General features: G+C 43.5%; 1 protein-coding gene across 7 annotated transcripts; it reads left to right on the forward strand.

Annotated features, from left to right (window-relative positions):
* The first annotated feature begins 45 nt into the window (after positions 1-45).
* Dmac2l (distal membrane arm assembly component 2 like) lies at positions 46-18,373 on the forward strand. 7 transcript variants are annotated; one of them, XM_006240176.5, is made up of 5 exons: positions 46-170; positions 12,014-12,124; positions 14,135-14,343; positions 14,862-15,033; positions 17,186-18,373. In XM_006240176.5, exons 2-5 carry the CDS (start codon positions 12,018-12,020, stop codon positions 17,298-17,300), a joined length of 603 nt encoding a protein of 200 aa, XP_006240238.1. In that variant the 5' UTR covers positions 46-170; positions 12,014-12,017; the 3' UTR covers positions 17,301-18,373. The 7 variants fall into 7 exon arrangements, with proteins under 7 accessions (XP_006240238.1, XP_006240237.1, XP_063118186.1 ...); XM_006240175.5 differs by having other exon boundaries at positions 99-719; XM_006240174.5 differs by having other exon boundaries at positions 110-337.
* The last annotated feature ends 76 nt before the right edge of the window (positions 18,374-18,449 follow it).

Consider the following 18,449-nt stretch of genomic DNA (forward strand, 5'->3'; position numbering starts at 1 on the left):
CGGACTCTAAGGGTGCAGCGCGCCGCTCTTCAGCCCCGCCCCCAAGCGAGAGCCAATGAAACAGTGCTTTGGCACAACGTGGGCGTGGCCTCCGCTGGCCAATGGGCGAGCGCGGTGGAGGGAAAAGGTAGAGGGCGACGGGCCGGCTCGACGCAGGGACGCCGCACGCCGTGAGTAGAGGAACGAGGGCGGAGGCAGGGACCGGGTGGTGGTTCCACTCTCCCGAGCCTCCGCCAGCACAGGCTTGACTGGACGCCGGCGCCGTTCCGCCACAGAAGGCCGGGCGTGGCGGGGTCACCTCTGGCTCCCGCGACCTCTCCTTCGGCCACGCCTCCTGGTCAGTTGGCAACGCTCTGGCCCGGGAGCCGGGGGCTAAGCCACCTCCTGCCGCTCCCTGTCACTACCGGACTGGTAGCCCGCAGGTTTCTGGGCTCTTCGTGGGTCTCCTGGTTAGTGTCGTTCATTTAACCACTGACTCAGCCTGTAAATATTAGGCCCTGAGCTAGGCGCTGGATGGAAGTAGACAGCTCGGTCCCGGTCATCATGGTCATCATTTAGTGGTTTGTTTGTTTGTTTGTTTTTGTTATTGACTTATGTATATGCCTATATGAGCTTATTGCAACAGCTGTGTGCAGGAGTTCGTAGAGACCAGGAAAGGGAGTAAGGGATCCTCTGGAACTGGAAGTTTTTGAGCAACTGTGAGCCGTATAGGTCCTCAGGTAAGAACAGTTAGCAGTCTTAACCATGGCACCATCTCTCTAGCCCCAAACTTTTATTTTCTTTCTTTTAAAAAATATATTAATTTACTTTACATCCCTGCCACAGTTATCCTTCCCTTCTCTCAGTCCTTTCTTTCACTCTCAACCCCACCCCGAACCCATCCACTAGTCTCTTAAGAATAGGGAGTCTTCCCATGGATATCAACCAGCCCTGGTATATGAAGTTGCACATATAAGACTAGGCACATTCTCTCCTACAGAAGCTAGACAAGGTGGGCCCAGAAGGAGGAAAGGGTCCCAGAGGCAGGCGACAGTGTCAGAGACAGATCCACTTGTCCCACTTGAAAACCAAGCAACACAAGTGTTACATACATGCAGAGGTCAGTCCCATGCTGGTTTCCTGGCCCAACCTTTCCCTAATCACTGGACTAAGTAAGATACGGTTTTAAATGTCCTTGCCTCAGGACAGCCACTCACAGAGCAAGGCACTTACTTGTGTTTCCTCTACTGTAAAAATGAGAGCTATGTTGTCACTTAAAAGGCCTTATAACTCTGAAGCTCTGATTCTTTGTCACCATACCAGTGCATTCTGTGCTTGATGGTAGTTCTTCATCTTTAGGGACAAACTGTTGCTGAAGGCCTTGCCGGTTTGAAGGTTGGTTCCAGCCAGTAGGTGGCTCAGGCTCATCTTCCCCCAGACACTCTTCTGTCTGGAGTGCCCTTGAGCAGATAATAGTGCCTATGAGAAGATTCGTCAGATGTGGAGCTCGGCAAACCATTAGCTTTTTATCATTTTCGATTGATTTATTTCATGAGCAGTACCAGATACTTTGTCTCATTGGCGGGGAAGAAACAGCATTCCCTGTTTATTCATTTCGTCACATAGAAATAGCATGGGTGGTTGTAGCTTAAATTCAGTGTAACTGTGGGCTCTCAAACAGTTCGCTTTTGATGTGGTAAATATCATGACCAAAAGCCACTCAGAAGGAAAGGGTTTGTTTCACTTACAGCTTGTAGTCCATTGTGAGGGGAAGTGGGAGCAGGGACTGAAGTAGAGGCCGTGGAGGAGTGCTGCTTACTGCTTGCCCAGTTTGTTTACTTGTCTACCTCAAGACCACTTGCCCAGGGATGGCACCACCCACAGTGAATCATCAACCAAGAAAGTGCCCCACAATCTTACCTGTCATATGGAAGAGTTTTCTCAATTAAAATTCCCTCTTCCTAGATGATTCTACCTACTGTCAATTTGACCAAAAACTAATACAGTTGACCTCTTGTCAACTCAACCCAAGCACATCACTGTTAAACCACAAACTCCCCTTTCTTGTCTCTTCCCAACATGCCATGTTACCATTAATATCACAATATGGAATATAGTATAACTTTTATGTATATGGGTGTTTTGCCTGCATATGTTTTTATGCCATGTTTGTGCCTGGTGCTAATAGAGGCCACAATAGGGCATTGGATCCCTTGGAACTGGAGTTTCAAGTGCTTATAAACTGCCATGTGGGTGCTAGGGATCGAACCTGAATCCTCTGGAAGAGTAACCAGTGTTCTTAACTGCAGAGCCATCTCTCCAGTCCCCTAAATAAAACCTTGAAAGTTGTCCAGTCTTGGTATCAGCTGTAGCAGTATATGCATCGTGGGTGTTTCTGGTGCTAGGCTGAGAGGTGGGATACCCTTGTTAAGTGGAGCCCTAGCTAGGAGAGCTCAGCTAAACGTGAAAGGCTTCCTAGGACTGCACAGGATGGAAGTGAGGATGTTCACCACAAGAGCGTTTGGGTTGCTAAACTCACCCTTCTATCAAATGGTGATCATTATACCAACTTTCTATCCCTTTGCTTTTGGGAGAAGATCGCTTAAATAAATAACTTAAATTTAGAAAAGAATCCTGCAGTCTTTACAATTTCCAATACTTTAAAAGTCTCAGTTTTGGGTCAGGGCCCTTTTTCAGGGGGAACCTGTCCTCCCTTGATTCAAGGAGTTCTGTATCTGTACGCTGGATAGTCAGGAGATTGAGTGGTGCCCAGAGTCCCTATTGCTATGCTACAATATAGATTTGTTCCTTTCATTCGTTCTCGAGTGCTTTTGCTTATGCAGATCAAACAAAAACTTAGGCTTCTTGTTTTCTGAAAACAAAGTGACAGTTGAGTCAGCCTCAAACCTCCAGACAGGCCAGTCATCACAAACTCTGCTGTGCCTCTGCTGCTGGTCACAATAACTACGCTCATTTTACCTTTGACGATTTAATGCTGCCACCTGACCCCTGCTAATCCAGGACTCAAACCTATCACATTGACTTCATTGAGCATCAGTGTCTCCCACTGTAAGTGGCACAAGTAAAGAAGCAACAGCAAAGCTCCTGAATGGGCCGGTGCTTCTCCTACCATTTTCAGTTCTGTGGCTCACTGAAAGGCACGCCCCTGGACTCTCCCAGGGTGCGGAATTGGTTTTACATGTACTCACTTCCTGAGCCTTGAAACCCCTTCATCAGCACCAGCCAAGGATTGTTTGACATCTCCAGCTCCAGATAGTGGGCCGTCTTTTGACATGCTCTCCTGTCAACCAACCAAACTTTTGACTTGTTTTTTTAGCTCTGTAAATAAACCTAGTGGCTCCATGTCTACAAATTCAGCCTGCTCTGGTTTTATGTCCTTCCATCATTATTCCATTGCTTTAATGAATTAGCAAATTCAGTGAATGAAAATGAGGACATGGCCGCTCTAAGGTACAGTTGTAGGATTTTAGTGTAGATAGGAGGGTCAGGGGCATCTGGAAAGGTCCAGAGTGAACCAGGCTGAGAGAGGAGAGCAAGAGAAAAGAGAAGATGACAGAGGACAAGTAGACCAAGAGAGCCAAGAGCAGAGCCAAGAGAATGGGTGGTCAAAATGACTAATTTATATGGGAATCTGGAGCTGGGGGAAGGGAAGGGAAGAGAAGCCCAGCCCCTGGACTGGAGAGGTTTAGGGTAAGGGATAGAGTGAGAAGTGCTGGGAGGAGCCATGGGTACTGGTGAGCCTTGGGTTTCTTTGGAGGGATGATAAGGGGCAATGTAACCCCTCTGTAACTGCTTCTTAGCTGAATTTAGGGCATCTATGTTGGGCCCAGGAAGGCTGGAATGCTTGTTAAGAGGTGGGAAGCGGGAGGAGTGTGGACTGTGTGGCCTCTATTTCCATCACTGCTCAGGTTCTGCGGGACCACCTGGGGCTAGTGAAGTCCAAACCACTAGGGCTAGTCTAGGGTACAGTTGTGAGGGAACACCTGGGGTTAGCCTGTTGCAGGCAGTTCTGGCACAGTTTGCAGTCTCGCAGTTGGTTGGAAACCTGCTGGGACATAGACTAGGGATAGAAGGTAAAGCTAAGGAGTTTAGGAGAAGATCTTTATCTTGGGTATAGAGTTAAAACTTACAGATCCTGGTAGTTAGGGGAGAGGAGGAGTCCCAGGATCAAGGGAATCAGGGTTTCAGGGGTGGGCAGAGGAGAAGAGGAGAGAGGAATAGGCAGTAGGTGGGGAAGCTTATGCTGTTGATTGTCAGGCATACTTATCTTGAATCCATTTGACCTGTGTGACAAGTGAATCCAAGTATAATGACTTTCTGGAGCCTACATACATTTTTAAGTTTACAAAAAGAGATAAAAATTTTAGCTATATTAGCATTACCATTGTTTGTAATCTGTACTGAAATTTACGTTGTAGAAGAGACAGTAGACTGATGGCTTTGAGTAATAGAGTTTGGGACACAATAAACGATTCTGGGTTAAAAGCATTACTACCTTTCCTATATGTCCAGAGGGCTAGATATATAAATAGACAGATATGATTTTAGCACAATGAGAAACACTTTTAAATCTATACTTAGAAGACAATCAAAGGAAGTTTAACTTTTGAGCTGGTGACTGTGATAATGTTAAACTGAATGTTTGACATCTTAATGTAACAATGGCATAGTGAGAAAATGCCTTTCTCACTTGTGTAAAAGCTTTCTAGACCCACCCTCAAATTTACAGGAACTTCAACCCTTTTCTTTTGTCCAATCATTTACCATGAGACAAAAGTTGATTGAGAGTAGTCATTGCAAAACAAGTTTAAAAGTTGCTGAAACCTGTTTTGTGAGTTCCTCTTTTGGGGGTCAAGTGAGCCAGCAAGGTAAATTATGTCTGTGTCTACCTTTCACAGCAGGAGACCTAGTAGCTCTGGAAAGGTGGGGCCTGATTTTGCAGATGAAATGAAGTGACCAGACAGCTGCAGCCTTGCTGGGAAGAGCTGGTTTGCTTGTAGCTGGTAACTGACAAAGCTAGTTAGCCATTAGGGATCTGGAAACTCTGAACTCTTTAACTCTTTAGGGACCAGTGAGAAAGAAAATGAAAGAGAAAATTATGTACACACCCCAGGTACACACACATTGGATGAAGAAAAACAGGTTCTAACAAGCATGCTCCAACACACAAACTCCAAAAATTTCACACATACACAAACAGGCAGACATATACATATACATGTCCATATATAGATACATTTGTGCACACAGTTGTTGGACAGAGTAAAGCTCTGACAAGCCGGCTCCCACAACCCACATACTTACACATATACATTTATAGACATATTTGGTGGATGGAAAGAAGCTCCAACAACTTTACACCTACATATATATATACATATATATATGCATATATACACGTATACACATTTGGTAGATAGATCAAACTCCAACAACCCATACTTTTTTTTTTCTCTTTGCCTTTTTATATCTTTTAGGACAAAGCTCTCTCTGTAAGAAGAAAAATTACCTCATTCAAAAGCAGCAGCATTATTGATAAGTTCTAAGCAGTCATTTTATCTCTCTTTTATTCCATAAGCTCATTGTAAGTTCAAAACAATAGTTTTATATGTTTGTGGCCTTACTTTATCATGATGCACACCTGCGGCCTTATCCTTGGACCTGACCTAGAAGGAATGTTAAGATCATTGATTTGATTTGTTCCAAGTCTATTTTTCTTCCTAGTGAAAATTCTGTACTTGTTACATATGAAAGCTCACTGTATTCCTTTTCATGCAGCCTTTACTTACTATTCTATGAGGAGGGGGCACATTCTTTTCTTGATTCATTATATTTCAGCAAAACAACTAAAACCCTCTTCTTAAACTTTCTATCAACTATTCTAACTTCCTAAAATTATTTGAATCAAATCAGAAATTCTATAAAATCATTAATTCATATAAACAGCATTATTTCATGAAAGTTCCATCTGCATGTTGATCTGCAGGAAATTTTGCCCAATAGGTAGGTTAATACCCAGGAATCAATCATAACAGATTATAGGCAGAATGGGTCTTTCTCTTTCCAGTCATTCCATATTAGAAAAACGATGAATACAGCACTGAGAAACATGAGAAGGCACATGGCAGCAAGAAGCAATCCTGGAACAAAGCTCCTGAGGCCACACCTCTCCAGGAGTCATCCACAGTCAAAGCTGTGCAAAACAGCGACCTTCTCCAGGAAGCTTACTGCCCACTGCAGCTCCTCCTGCATGGTGTCTGCCAGAGGGGCACATTTACCCAGGAGAGGAGGAGAGATGAATGGTTAGAGCAGGTAGAGGAGAAAACAGCTCAAGAGGAGGTCAGAGGGCGGCTTTTGTGAAAAGGAGAGTTCCAATAGCAGGAGAAGAGAACGTGTCTTAATAGAGAGATGTCCACAAGGGAAGCCAGAGAGATACCCAGGTGACAGATGCTCCAGGAGGGTGAGGCAGGCTCCGGGAGCCAGAGAGACACTTAAGGAGAACGCCAGCAGACTGACTGCAGGCGGAGGGGAGAATTAGCTCAAGAGACAGACTCTAGAATTTGGAGTCAAGTTTCGTAGGCAAAGCCAGCAGAAACAATGATCTACCTTAGAAGAGGCCGAGTCCCTTGGAAGGGAGCTCAGATACCGAACCCCAGGTTTCAGTTAGCAGATGAACGAAAGGAGTACGTGACAGCGCAGCATATGCAAAGAGGAGACTATTGTAGCAAGAGGGCGAGTTCAGCCAGAGGTATCCTTGAGAGAAGAGAGAGGTGGAGAGTAAGAGGAGAAGCGGGAGAGGGAGAGGGAGAGCAAATAAACCAAGAGAGGGAGCCAAGGGCCGAGAACCAAGACAGTGAGCGTGTGGTCAAAATGGTTGAATTATATAGGAATCAGGAGCTGGGGGAAGGGAAGGAAAGGGAAGCCCAGCCTCTGGGCTGGAGAGGTTCAGGGTAAGGGAGGGGGTGAGAAGTGCCAGGAGGAGCCACAGTTACTGGGAGAGTCTTATGCTGGGTTTCTGTGGGACCTGACACTCATTAAGCTCTTTAGTGGTATAGCAGACTTCCTCATGGACTAAACTTCCTCATTTCTAGGATCCTGCTTAGCCTTGAGTCTGCTTTCAGGTCCAGAGGCGATTATTGGTGGGCACTGAGGGACACCAATGTTGTCTTGCTTGGCATCGCCTTCAGAAAAGGTCACTGCCAGTTCAGCAGATAATAAGGGGTTTATTCCCTCAGGGAGAGTAAAGAGGGATCGAGTTGTATTTACGGAAAAATGTACGTATTCTGTTGCCCCACCCCTGTCTCCACCCTATCACTCTCAAGAACTAATTCAATGTTTGGCCAACAAACCAGCTATCTATAGTCTGCCAACTCAGGAATTGCATTCAATATATATGATCCAAAGTTCCATCTTCGGGGCTGGAGAGACGGCTCAGCGGTTAGAGCACTGACTGCTCTACAGAGGTTCCGAGTTCAAATCCCAGCAACCACATGGTGGCTCACAACCATCTGTAATGGGATCTGATGCCCTCTTCTGGTGTGTCTGAAGACAGCGACAGTGTACTCACATACATGAAGTAAATAAAAAAATCTTTTTAAAAAAAGTTCCATCTTTAAAATATTCACTTTATGCAAATAAGGAAGTGCTATCATATCTACTCAGAAAACTAACACTCTGTGTGTGTGTGTGTGTGTGTGTGTGTGTGTGTGTGTAGTAACATTAGAGATTTGGGCTTTATTAATTTACAAATACAATTGCAAATGTTAGAAACACTTATAAAATTAGGATTTCTTTTGATAGTAAACAGAAGTGTGTTTTCTTTCATAATTTAAATTTCTGAATATTTATTGCATATAACAACATATAGTGACAACTATTTTCTAATTTTCTGATTTAACTCACTTGAGTTTTATTCACTAACTCACCACTAGAGGTCTCCTCTCTCCATGAAGAAAGCATTCCTACTGGCCAAACTGCTGGGTTTCAAACAGGAAGTTTGTCTCAGATGTCAGTAAGCAAAGCTGAAGTTGAGGATGTAAAACCCCACCAAAGTTTTAAAACTTTATTTCTATATATAAATTTAATGTTTATTATAACTCAATTTAGGGAAAACATTTAGTGTCTTTAAAAATCATAGCTAAAGGGGTTGGGGATTTAGCTCAGTGGTACAGCGCTTGCCTAGCAAGCGCAAGGCCCTGGGTTCGGTCCTCAGCTCCGAAAAAAAAAAAAAAAAAACATAGCTAAAATAAGTCTGGCCTTGCCTTTATTTAAGCTTAATTAGAAAATGAACCCAAATGAAACAAAGTATTGCGTTTTCAGAGACTTTGTATTTCGCCTGCTTAGTAACAGCTTCTCTGGCTTGGCCTTTCCACCCATTAGCCAGTCACTGAAGACTACTAACCAACAGAAACTGTTAGACTTTTGCATTATGTTGAAAAAGAAGTATTTTTACCTTGTTTAGCTCTGCCTGCCCCTCCCCTCCCTCTTAATCTTCCTGATTGAAATCTCTGTGATACAGGGTCTCATGCTATAGTCTTGAATGGTCTGGAACTTACTATGTAGACTAGGCTGGCCTTGAACTCAGATCTTCTACCTCTGCCTACCAAGTGCTAGGACATGATGCTTGAAAACTCTTTTAAAGACTATTTAAGACCTATCTCAAAAAAAAAAAATGTGGTAAGAAGCCTTTCCCCTACCCCTTCTTTTAGGCTCTCATGCGTAGTCCATGGCTCAAGGAACACTATTGGATAATGTTTGTGTTCGCATGTCATCTGTCTTCTCCACAGAACTACGGCTTGAAGGAGAACAGGGCAGGGTCTTTCTGTGTACTTCTGTTGCTGTTTTGCCTCACCATTGCTAGTGTGTACAAAGTACAGCATACATTCAGTGAGCATTTGTGAGTGAGTGGGTGGGTGAGTGAGTGAACAGATGGACGTGGCATTTAAATGAGAGGTTGGGTAAGACTTTTCACAGCTGAGGTCAGGGTAGAATGACTGAGTACAGGGAATAACCTGAGTGGAGGATGAGAAAGCCCAGCTTTGTGAAGGAAATCGGCAACAAACAAGTTGTTCATGATGGATACAGGTGGAGAGAGCAGCAAAAGTCTGGAAAGGCTCAGGCTGTGGGATGTGGCAGACACGCAGGTTTGTGGTGACGAGGACAGCCTTGGAAGGAAGATGAAGATAAAGATGAGGACTCAGGGGCCGTCAGTGGAGTAGTGGAGCATTCGCCTAATGTACTTAGCCCCGTGGTCAGGTCCCAGCACTGCCAAAGAGGGAGGGGTTGGGGACAGACAGGAGGAATGGGGAGAGGAGAAGAGAGGCCTGAGAAACACAGTCCTGAGGTCTCGTCCTCTGGCTCACACCTCACTGCCCAGCATCCCATGGCCTCAGCTTTAAAATGCTTCCCACCCAACATCTTTTTTTTTTTTTGGTTCTTTTTTTCGGAGCTGGGGACCGAACCCAGGGCCTTATGCTTCCTAGGTAAGCGCTCTACCACTGAGCTAAATCCCCAGCCCCCACCCAACATCTTTTAAACCTCTCTTGTTGTAGAATCATCCAGAGCCCTGACTGGTAGGAAAGAGTACTAGGTTCAAATGCAACCCTGACACAAATTAGCTATGAGACATTGAGCAAGGACCTTTAGGCGCATGCATTTATTAATGCCCCACCTTGTTCCAGAAAGGATTTAGAGTGTCAGCATGTTACTTAATATCAAGGCTCTAGTTTCTTCATCTCTAAATGGGAGGTTTCGTGTAGCTGACCCAAGTTCCTTCCAGCTCTAACACTTCGTGACTCTGATCCAGTGATTTTGTTGGTCATCTTCCCTTAGGAGTCCTACCAACACTTCATTTTTAGAATTTGAAAAACAGAAAGGAAAAGAAACCAAGCCCATAACAGTCTCTTGTTCTCCTACCATGGTGTGTATGTGTGTGTCTGCCCATGTTCTTTGTGCTCACACGCCTGTGATTGTACGTGGAGGCCAGGGTTAGTATGGAGTGTCTTCTTCAGTCAGTTCTGTTGTGTAGTATCCACCAGAAAAGACTACTCGGACATGGGTTTAGGACAATAGAAAGTCTTTATTAGCCAGCAGGCGATTACACTGGGTATAATTACCACTGGGTGTTTGGGATCTCAGTGTAACCCTGAGCCTTTCTTGGGGTGAAATTTTAAGGACAAAAACCATGTTCTGGGTTGATGTGCTTCCATTAAAAAGAACAGTTAGTCAGAAGCAGAGCTACAAAAGCCAAAACACAAGGGCAGTCCATTTAGAGACTTTCCCATAATCGTGGACTTTGATGGCTTAGGTCTTTGTTTTTATGTTGACAGGCGGACTGTTTATGTGCTGAGTGTTATGGCCTGAATGGGACTTCCATCAAGGAGTCAATTGTGCTAAGAGGGCAGACTGGGGTCGTGTTACATTTCCATCTTATTTTAGAGGGTCTCACACTGATCCTGGCACTCACCAGTTAGGCTAGACTGGCCGGCCAGCAAGGGATCCTTCAGTGTCTACTCCCCCACTACTGGTGTGTGCTGCCAAATAGGCTTTTTACATGAAAACTAGGGATCTGAACTCAGGTCGTCTTATTTGTTGGCAAGCACTTAACCCAATAGCTCTTGATACTGGCTTCTGACAATGACATCACCATTACACCAGTGGTCCACAACCGAAGCTTAGTATCATCTTCACGTCCTCTACCTCTTGTCTCTGTATGTCCCCTACTGAGCCATACGGAGTCTTAACTCTATCTCATTCCACCCTTCTGTAACTAAGTCCTATCTTTGAAGCCCTTGCTAGCTCTTTCTGGGCCATTCTGTATTTACTTACTTGTCTGTTTTGAAACAGACTGTAGTTATATTGCTCAGGCTAGCCTCAAATTCCTGTGCTCAACTGATCCTCCTGCCTCAGCCTCTGAGATAGCTAGGATCACAGGACCATGTCATCATACTGACTTGACCTTTGGTTTTGATGTTGCAATCTGAGTAACTTTCCTGGAGCACACAGCTTTAACAATGCCAGTGTTGATATCCCAGTGACTCCTGCTGTTTGCAGAGTATAGTCCAGATGTCCGGGCTGCAAGGCCTTCTGTGGTCTGGCAGTGAGTGTCTGTCTGACTCTCCTTGTCATGACCCCCAGGTACAAATCAAACTGATGTATAGCATGCCTTAATTTCCTGCCTTGGCTTAAAATCTAGCCTAACTGCCTGGGTTTTCTGTTGAGTCATCTCTGTCCTTATTTTAGGTCTTTCAAGGCATTTGTCAAGTCTTTTCGTTTATTTGAACTACCTGGTGACTTATCTCGAGCCGCTCCTCCCTGGATGCACTTGTAATTGCCTCAAAGACAGAGAGCCCATTTCACTTTTCTTGCAACCCTCACCCCTCAACCCTCACAGCTGGCCCACAATGAGAGAGGTTGAATTGAGATAAATCTATGGAGACCTAATCAGAAATTATTTTCTCAGCTGCCCATGGCCAGCGATCATCTGAACAAATCATCTCTTTTCACAAAGGAGAAAATCTAGGGTCAGCCAAGTGAAATGTCTTGCTCAGCTCCCTCAGCTGTCAGGCATAGGGTTGTCTGCTGCTCTGGTGATCCACTCGTGTCTTTATCCCAAATAGATCTGCTTTTATCTCCCTGCTTGGATGGAAGCACTAACTTTGTCACACTGTTCCCTACAGGACTGTTATTTGACATTTTGTTTTTGAAATGTATGTTGAGGTGGCACTGGTGTGAGCAAATCAGTAGAGGATGTGTTCGAGGGGGCAACACTGCAGACTGGCAAGGTTCAAGCAGGGAAATTTAAGCCGAGAACCTTAGACATTAGACAGCACCTGGTACCGACTTCTCATTTTGCAGCAAATGAGAAAGAAAACCCAAGAGTTATGACAGAAGTGACTGGTCAGCAGCAGTAGCTCTGTGGCACAAGAGTCTTGACCCTGAAACTGCGCAGTAAGTTACTGGATATGTGGGACTCTGCTTGCTGGCTGATGAGAGCACTGTTTTGTGTGTCTAGATCAATGATGATGTTTGGAAAAATTTCGAGGCAGCTCTTCAGCTTAAAGAAAATCCCATGGTCATGTGACTCCAGATACTTCTGGGAGTGGTTGAATACAGTGTTTAATAAGTAAGTGATTCTAATTAAGTGAAGAAATGTGGGGGTTTCTACAACTGGACAGGCTCTAAATTGCCCATTGGCTAGACTGTTATTTCTTGTGTTTCAATTGATTTTTTTGAGTAATAAATATAGTATGATCCTAATTGTTTTACAAACAATAAAACATACTTAAACAGAAAATTTTTACAAACTAATAAATTTGCTTATCTGAGTTATAGAATGATAGTTTATTCTTTTTAAAGATTTATTAATTTTATTTTATGTGTATGTGTGTGTTGCCTGTATATGGATATGCACCATGTATGTTCCTGGTGTCCCCAGAGGCTGGAAGGGCATCAGAGCTACCATGCAGTTACTGGGAACTGACCCAGGTCATCTAAGGGCAATTAGTGCTCTTACCCAGCAAGCCCTACTCCAGCCCCAAGTTGGTTTTTTTTTCTGATATATCTATTGATGCCATTCAAGTTTTCTAAAGTGAATAATTTTCTTTTTATACTCAATAGTATATACACCTTTGAAGTGCCATATTCTCCAGCTTCTCTGAGGAGTGTTTTTAACCTTTTGAATACTTCTAGGAGAACTCTGGTGTTTAAAATTTAGTGTGCCCAGATGTGGTGGTCACGCCTTTAGTCTGTGATTTCAAACCAGCCTGGTCTACATAGTAAGTTCTAGAACAGTCAGGGTTACATGGAGAAAATAAAATAAATAAAAATAAAAAGTGAAAACATAGTATATGACATAGATGTAGAAGGACTGTATTAAAACAGGTATAAGAAACCCTTTTTTTTTTTTTTTTTTTGGAGCTGAGGACCAAACCCAGGGCCTTGCACTTGCTAGGCAAGCGCTGTACCACTGAGCTAAATCCCCAACCCCAAGAAACCCTTTCTTACTGCTAAGTGTTACCATTGTGACTACAAAGTAGAGAAAAGGGCATTTGTATAAATTACTAAATAGCACAAGGAGACTAATTTGAAAATGGGTTCAAAATTATTCCCTCTTTGTTTGTTTGATTGTTTGTTTGAGACAGTCTTATCTATGTAGCTCTGGCTGTCCTAGAACTCAATATGTAGACCAGGCTGGCTTCAAACTCATAGAGATCCAGCTGTTTCTGCCTCCCAAGTGCTGGGTTTAAAGTGTGAACTACCACACTGGGGTCTCTTTAATTTTTGTTTATCAGTAATGAAAATGGTTACCAGATAGTTACTATATTATGATAGGGATCTGTGCTGTCAAGATCTGTGACACATATGAGTGCTTGCCTAACAAAGGGAGAGCCTAGGTTTAAGCCCCAGAACAAAAACAATAAATAAAATAAAATCCCATCATACTAGATATGAGAGCTTGTACTGTAATCTCACCACTGAGGAGGCAAAGGGGAAAACATCCCGAGTGTAAGGCTAGCCTGGTTAGTGAGACTCTGCCTCCAACACTTCAGCAATCATATTGATATCGATCTATCTTGTAAACTAAAGCAAAAGAAAAGAAGAAAGAAAAAAGTGGGGCTGGAGAGATGGCTCAGTGGTTAAGAGCACTGACTGTTCTTCCAGAGGTCCTGAGTTCAATTCCCAGCTACCACATGGTGGCTCACAACCATCTAACAGGATCTGATGCCTTCTTCTGGTGTGTTTGAAGACAGCTACAGCATATTCATATATATATATTTTAAACTCTGGAGCTGGAGAGATGGCTCAGTGGTTAAGAGCACTGACTGCTCTTCCAGAGGTCCTGAGTTCAATTCCCAGCAACCACATGGTGGCTCACAACCATCTGCTGATTTTTATTTTTTCCCCCTCAGGATAGGTTTTCTTTGTGTAGCCCTGGCTGTCCTGGAACTTACTCTATAAACCAGGCTGGCCTTGACTTCAGAGATCAACTGCCACTACCTCCCTACCCCCCACCCAGTACTAGGATCAAGGCCTGTACCACTACCACCCAGCACTGGTCTGTACTTACGTTGGTGAACACAACTAAGAAGCTAGTGACAATGGAAGCGACCTGCTTTTGTTTTCTTGTCTACAGAGTAGATTATGAACGCATCAAGGATGTTGGCCCTGACAGGGCAGCTTCTGAGTGGCTACTTCGGTGTGGAGCCAAAGTACGATACTGTGGCCACCAGAAGTGGCTACAGGACTATAACAAACTCCCAGGAGGCTCTGTGGACAGATACAAGATTCAAGCAATTGATGCCACCGATTCTTGTATCATGGACATTGGGTTTGATCACTTGGGTAAGTCCCTGTCATTTGCTTTTAGGGCATTGCAGGTGGTTTGCAAGGAATGCTTTGTTACAGTTGACTCACTGTGATAGTCATGGGCATGGTTTTGTATTTTGCCAGTTTCAGGAAAATTAAGTTTGTTTATCTCCAGAGTAAATAGAGATCACCTATGCCTTTTCCCCACTCCCTCATGAGTTTCTTTCTGTGTTCTTTTCGCTTTAAATCCAAAGCCTGTTTGATTTTTGTCAGACTATCTTTGTCAAATTTATGCCTTTGTGAACCCTTCAGTGACAGAAGACTAATTATATCCAGATAGCTTCTGCTCGATTCTTCCCGTGCATGGGCATGTGACGCACGGGCCTGTGCGTCAACACAGCCCGTGTAATGAATATATTACATGGTTAAAGGGGTGAGCAGTCGCTCCACTTTCCTTAGGGCAGTCAAAGCCAGGATAGTCCTGTCCTAAGTGAACCAAGAACTGTTAGTCATGGGGTAGTAAAAAGGAGTCTTAACTATACTTTTCCCTCCAGTGGGCCTAGAGCATGTTGAAAGAATAACACTGTGCAGGTGTCATTATATTGAAGATAACTGTTTGCAGAGGCTTAGTCAACTTGAAAATTTACGAAAAAGCCTATTGGAGTTGGAAATAATCGCCTGTGGAAATGTCACGGACAACGGCGTCATTGCTTTGCGACACTTTAAGTAAGTGGTCAAAACCAAGCCAAGAAACTTGAAAGATGAATATTCACAATATATAATGATTTAGAGATGATGTCTGCAGTTCTCAAAGTACACTTTAAAATGTGACCGTTACATTTTCTTATTATTTTATGTATATGAATGTCTTGCCTGCATGTATGTTGATGTATCGTGTGCATGCAGTACCCTCAGACACCAAGAGAGGATGTTACATGCCCTAGAATTTGAGTTACAGATGGCTGTGAACCACCCTGTGGTTAGTCCTCTGGAAGAGACAGACTGCCTGTAGCTACTGAACCACAAGAGTATGAACTATTAACTCAGCAGTTAAGAATGCTTGCTATGTAGGGGCTGGAGAGATGGCTCAGTGGCTAAGAGCACTGACTGCTCTTCCAGAGGTCCTGAGTTCAATTCCCAGCAACCACATGGTGGCTCACAACCATCTGTAATGGGATCTGATGCCCTCTTCTGGTGTGTCTGAAGACAGCTGCAGTGTACTCATAGCATAAAAGAACAAATAAATTTAAAAAAAAAAAAAAAAGAATGCTTGCTATGCAAACACGAGGAACAGATCCCCGCACCCAAATAAAAGCCAGGCGTGGTCCCACTCAGTCTTGCAACTCCAGCACTGACAAAGGCAGGACGGGAAGATCGATGGGCTTCCTGGATACCAGTCTAGCTGAAAAACTTGAGTTCCAGGTCCAGCAGGGTACTTGCCTCAGACCTAGGGGAAGACTGATAACAGAGGATACCCAGCACCTTCTTCAAGCCTCTGTGTACACATCTGTGTACACACATACACATGCACGCACGCACACACACACATACACACGCGCTCACACACACACGCACACACACATACACACACATACACACACACACACACAAACCACATATACCTTACATACATACATACACACACAGTCCCCACAAAAGACCCTATTTTTTTTCTTCCTTCTTTTCTTTTTTTGTAGTCTCTAGGCTGGCCTGGAACTTGCTATATAGACCCAGCTGGCCTAGAGTTCACAGAGATTTGCCTGCCTCTGCCTCCTGAGGTTTAGGAATGAAAGAGTACATTATCATACCTGGCCTCATTTTCACCTGCAACACTTGACAATCAATTACCAGCCTAAGAATGATAATGACTTTATTATATTAAAAGTGTTTTTTAAAGTAAAGTAACACACTTGGCATAGTGCCTACCTAGTAAGCCCCCATGAGAGAAAGCTGTTATGTTTTCTCAGCCTTTAAAGCCATTTCCCTGTGGTTTTGGCACCTGAGTAGCATTTGGTATATAGCAATTAGCATTTAATTATATAACTAATAAACTTAAGGGGGAAAAAATCCTTAAATAGTCACTTTTCTGTCACTGGTGCCTAGAACTCTGTCTGGTGCTAATGCATTTCAAAAGTGCCATGGGTTGTTTTGAGAAAGCTGTATCCCTTTTCACTAATCACCAGACCCACGGCATGGCCTGGAGTGAGTTGTCCCATCTAAAAGCAAGGACTAGCTAGCAAGGACTGTTTATTCTAAAGGTTCCATGGGCCAGGAGTGTAGGTCAGTCTGCAATGCCTGCCTGGCTTGCAGCACCCTGGCACAGGCAATAGCAGGGGAGGGGACATTACAGGGTTCTGAGTCCTATCAGATAATGACAAACACATGAAGTCAGTTGAATCTCTTTTATTCCTCCGAGCATTCAGACTCTGGGGCTGCTTGGTGTATTTGTTTTAACAGCAGTGGATCCATCAGAATCTCAGTACCACAGGCAGCTTGAGATGCTGGAGACGTAGAAGCGTAAGTACTAAGGCAGTCATCTCTTGACATAGCTGAAGCTTGCAGTCTGCCTCTAGCAGAAGCTTGAGCACCTTTAAGAACTGCCCCTGCCCGGGTGCTGCAGTATTACTGTATTTTATACACAAAGGACATCGATCTTGTAGGATAGAAATAAAACAAAACTTTAAAATATCAGTGAAATAAGCAAAAGTAATTTTAAAGTCTCACATGAGTTTCATTTAATGTGACCCTCAAGACCGTTGCTCTAAGAAGCCATCGTAAGCGTCTTCTGCGTGTTATTTTTTTTAAATCATATAAATTAAATTCATTTTTAAAGCCATAAAAGGCCACAGTGAAGTGATTGGTTTTTCTCTATTTGCAGGAACCTCAAGTATTTGTTCTTAAGTGATCTTCCTGGAATAAAAGATAAAGAGTACCTTGCCGAAGTCTTTACTAAAGCACTGCCTTCTCTGGAACTAAAATTAAACCTGAAGTAAAATAAGTGTCTGGTTTCACTATTAAGGATCCCTTGAAATTGCTGATACTAGATAGCTACAAATATTACATAATCAGCAGTAGAACTGTGAAAATGACTTAGAAATGGAGAATGGATCAGGAAGAGAATAAATAATCAGAAGTCACTCACTGAAGTCACTTAGTTGAAAGTGAGAAATTATGTACACTGAATCATTTTTAAACTGTAACAGCATTTTAATATATTTCTCATTTATATATAAATATATATGTAGGTGTTGATGCAGAGTTTTTTAAACTGCAATGTCAATACTTTTTCTTACAATAATTTGCATCACACGGAAGCATGTTACGGTAAATGTGCAGTTATGAAAACCTGAAAGCTCGGTGACAGACCCGCTGATGGAGTCCGGGTACGAAGTTGTCGGTGTTGAGAGCAGCGTGCTGTGTTGCTTCCCAGGATTTGCATGATTGCTCAAGCTCCTGCATTGCTGCATTGCTAATAGTGCATACTGTTAAAGACATCCTTTCTCAGGAAGAGTGCTGCTGGCTACTTGGTCCTACTTTAAAGCGTGGGCTACGTCGTGCTGGTTAAAACAGAACGCAGTACTTATCTATACCCAACTAGTTTTGCTGGTAAAACAAACAGGAAATGGGCTGCCCTACTCCTCATCCGCTTCAGACAGGAATGTGTTATCCTTAGAATCTAATTTTGCTATCTCTCTCTGAATTCTACCTTCTATGAACTCAGGGGATATAAAAATATAAATACAAAGATGAATTTATGTCTAGAAAGCACCAATGAAGAATGTCTGAGTAGATGAAGGCTAGTCTTTAATGTCTTGAAGTAGCCGCAGTCCCACCGCTGTTAGCTGTGTGCTGTAGCCGTGTAGGCTTCTGGATGTCTGGCTGCCAGCTGCTGCATATAAATTAACTAGGAATGGCCTTCGGCAGCGCAGCACTCAGGCAGAAAAGTGAGCTTCAGCTATACTTAGAGCTATGCTTAAAGAAAAACACCTAGTTCATGGGGAAGTCCAAATTACATACGGCACAAGTCAGAAAACAGTAATAAAAACAAAGATAAGGTAAAACTGTAGACTGTCTCATGTGATGTGTGGTGGCTCCACGGGGGCTGGGGGAGGTTTGCAGAAGGTTCCTTTGAGCGTAAGCAT

This window comes from Rattus norvegicus, chromosome 6 (genome assembly GCF_036323735.1).
Source record: "Rattus norvegicus strain BN/NHsdMcwi chromosome 6, GRCr8, whole genome shotgun sequence".
Lineage (NCBI taxonomy): Eukaryota > Metazoa > Chordata > Mammalia > Rodentia > Muridae > Rattus > Rattus norvegicus.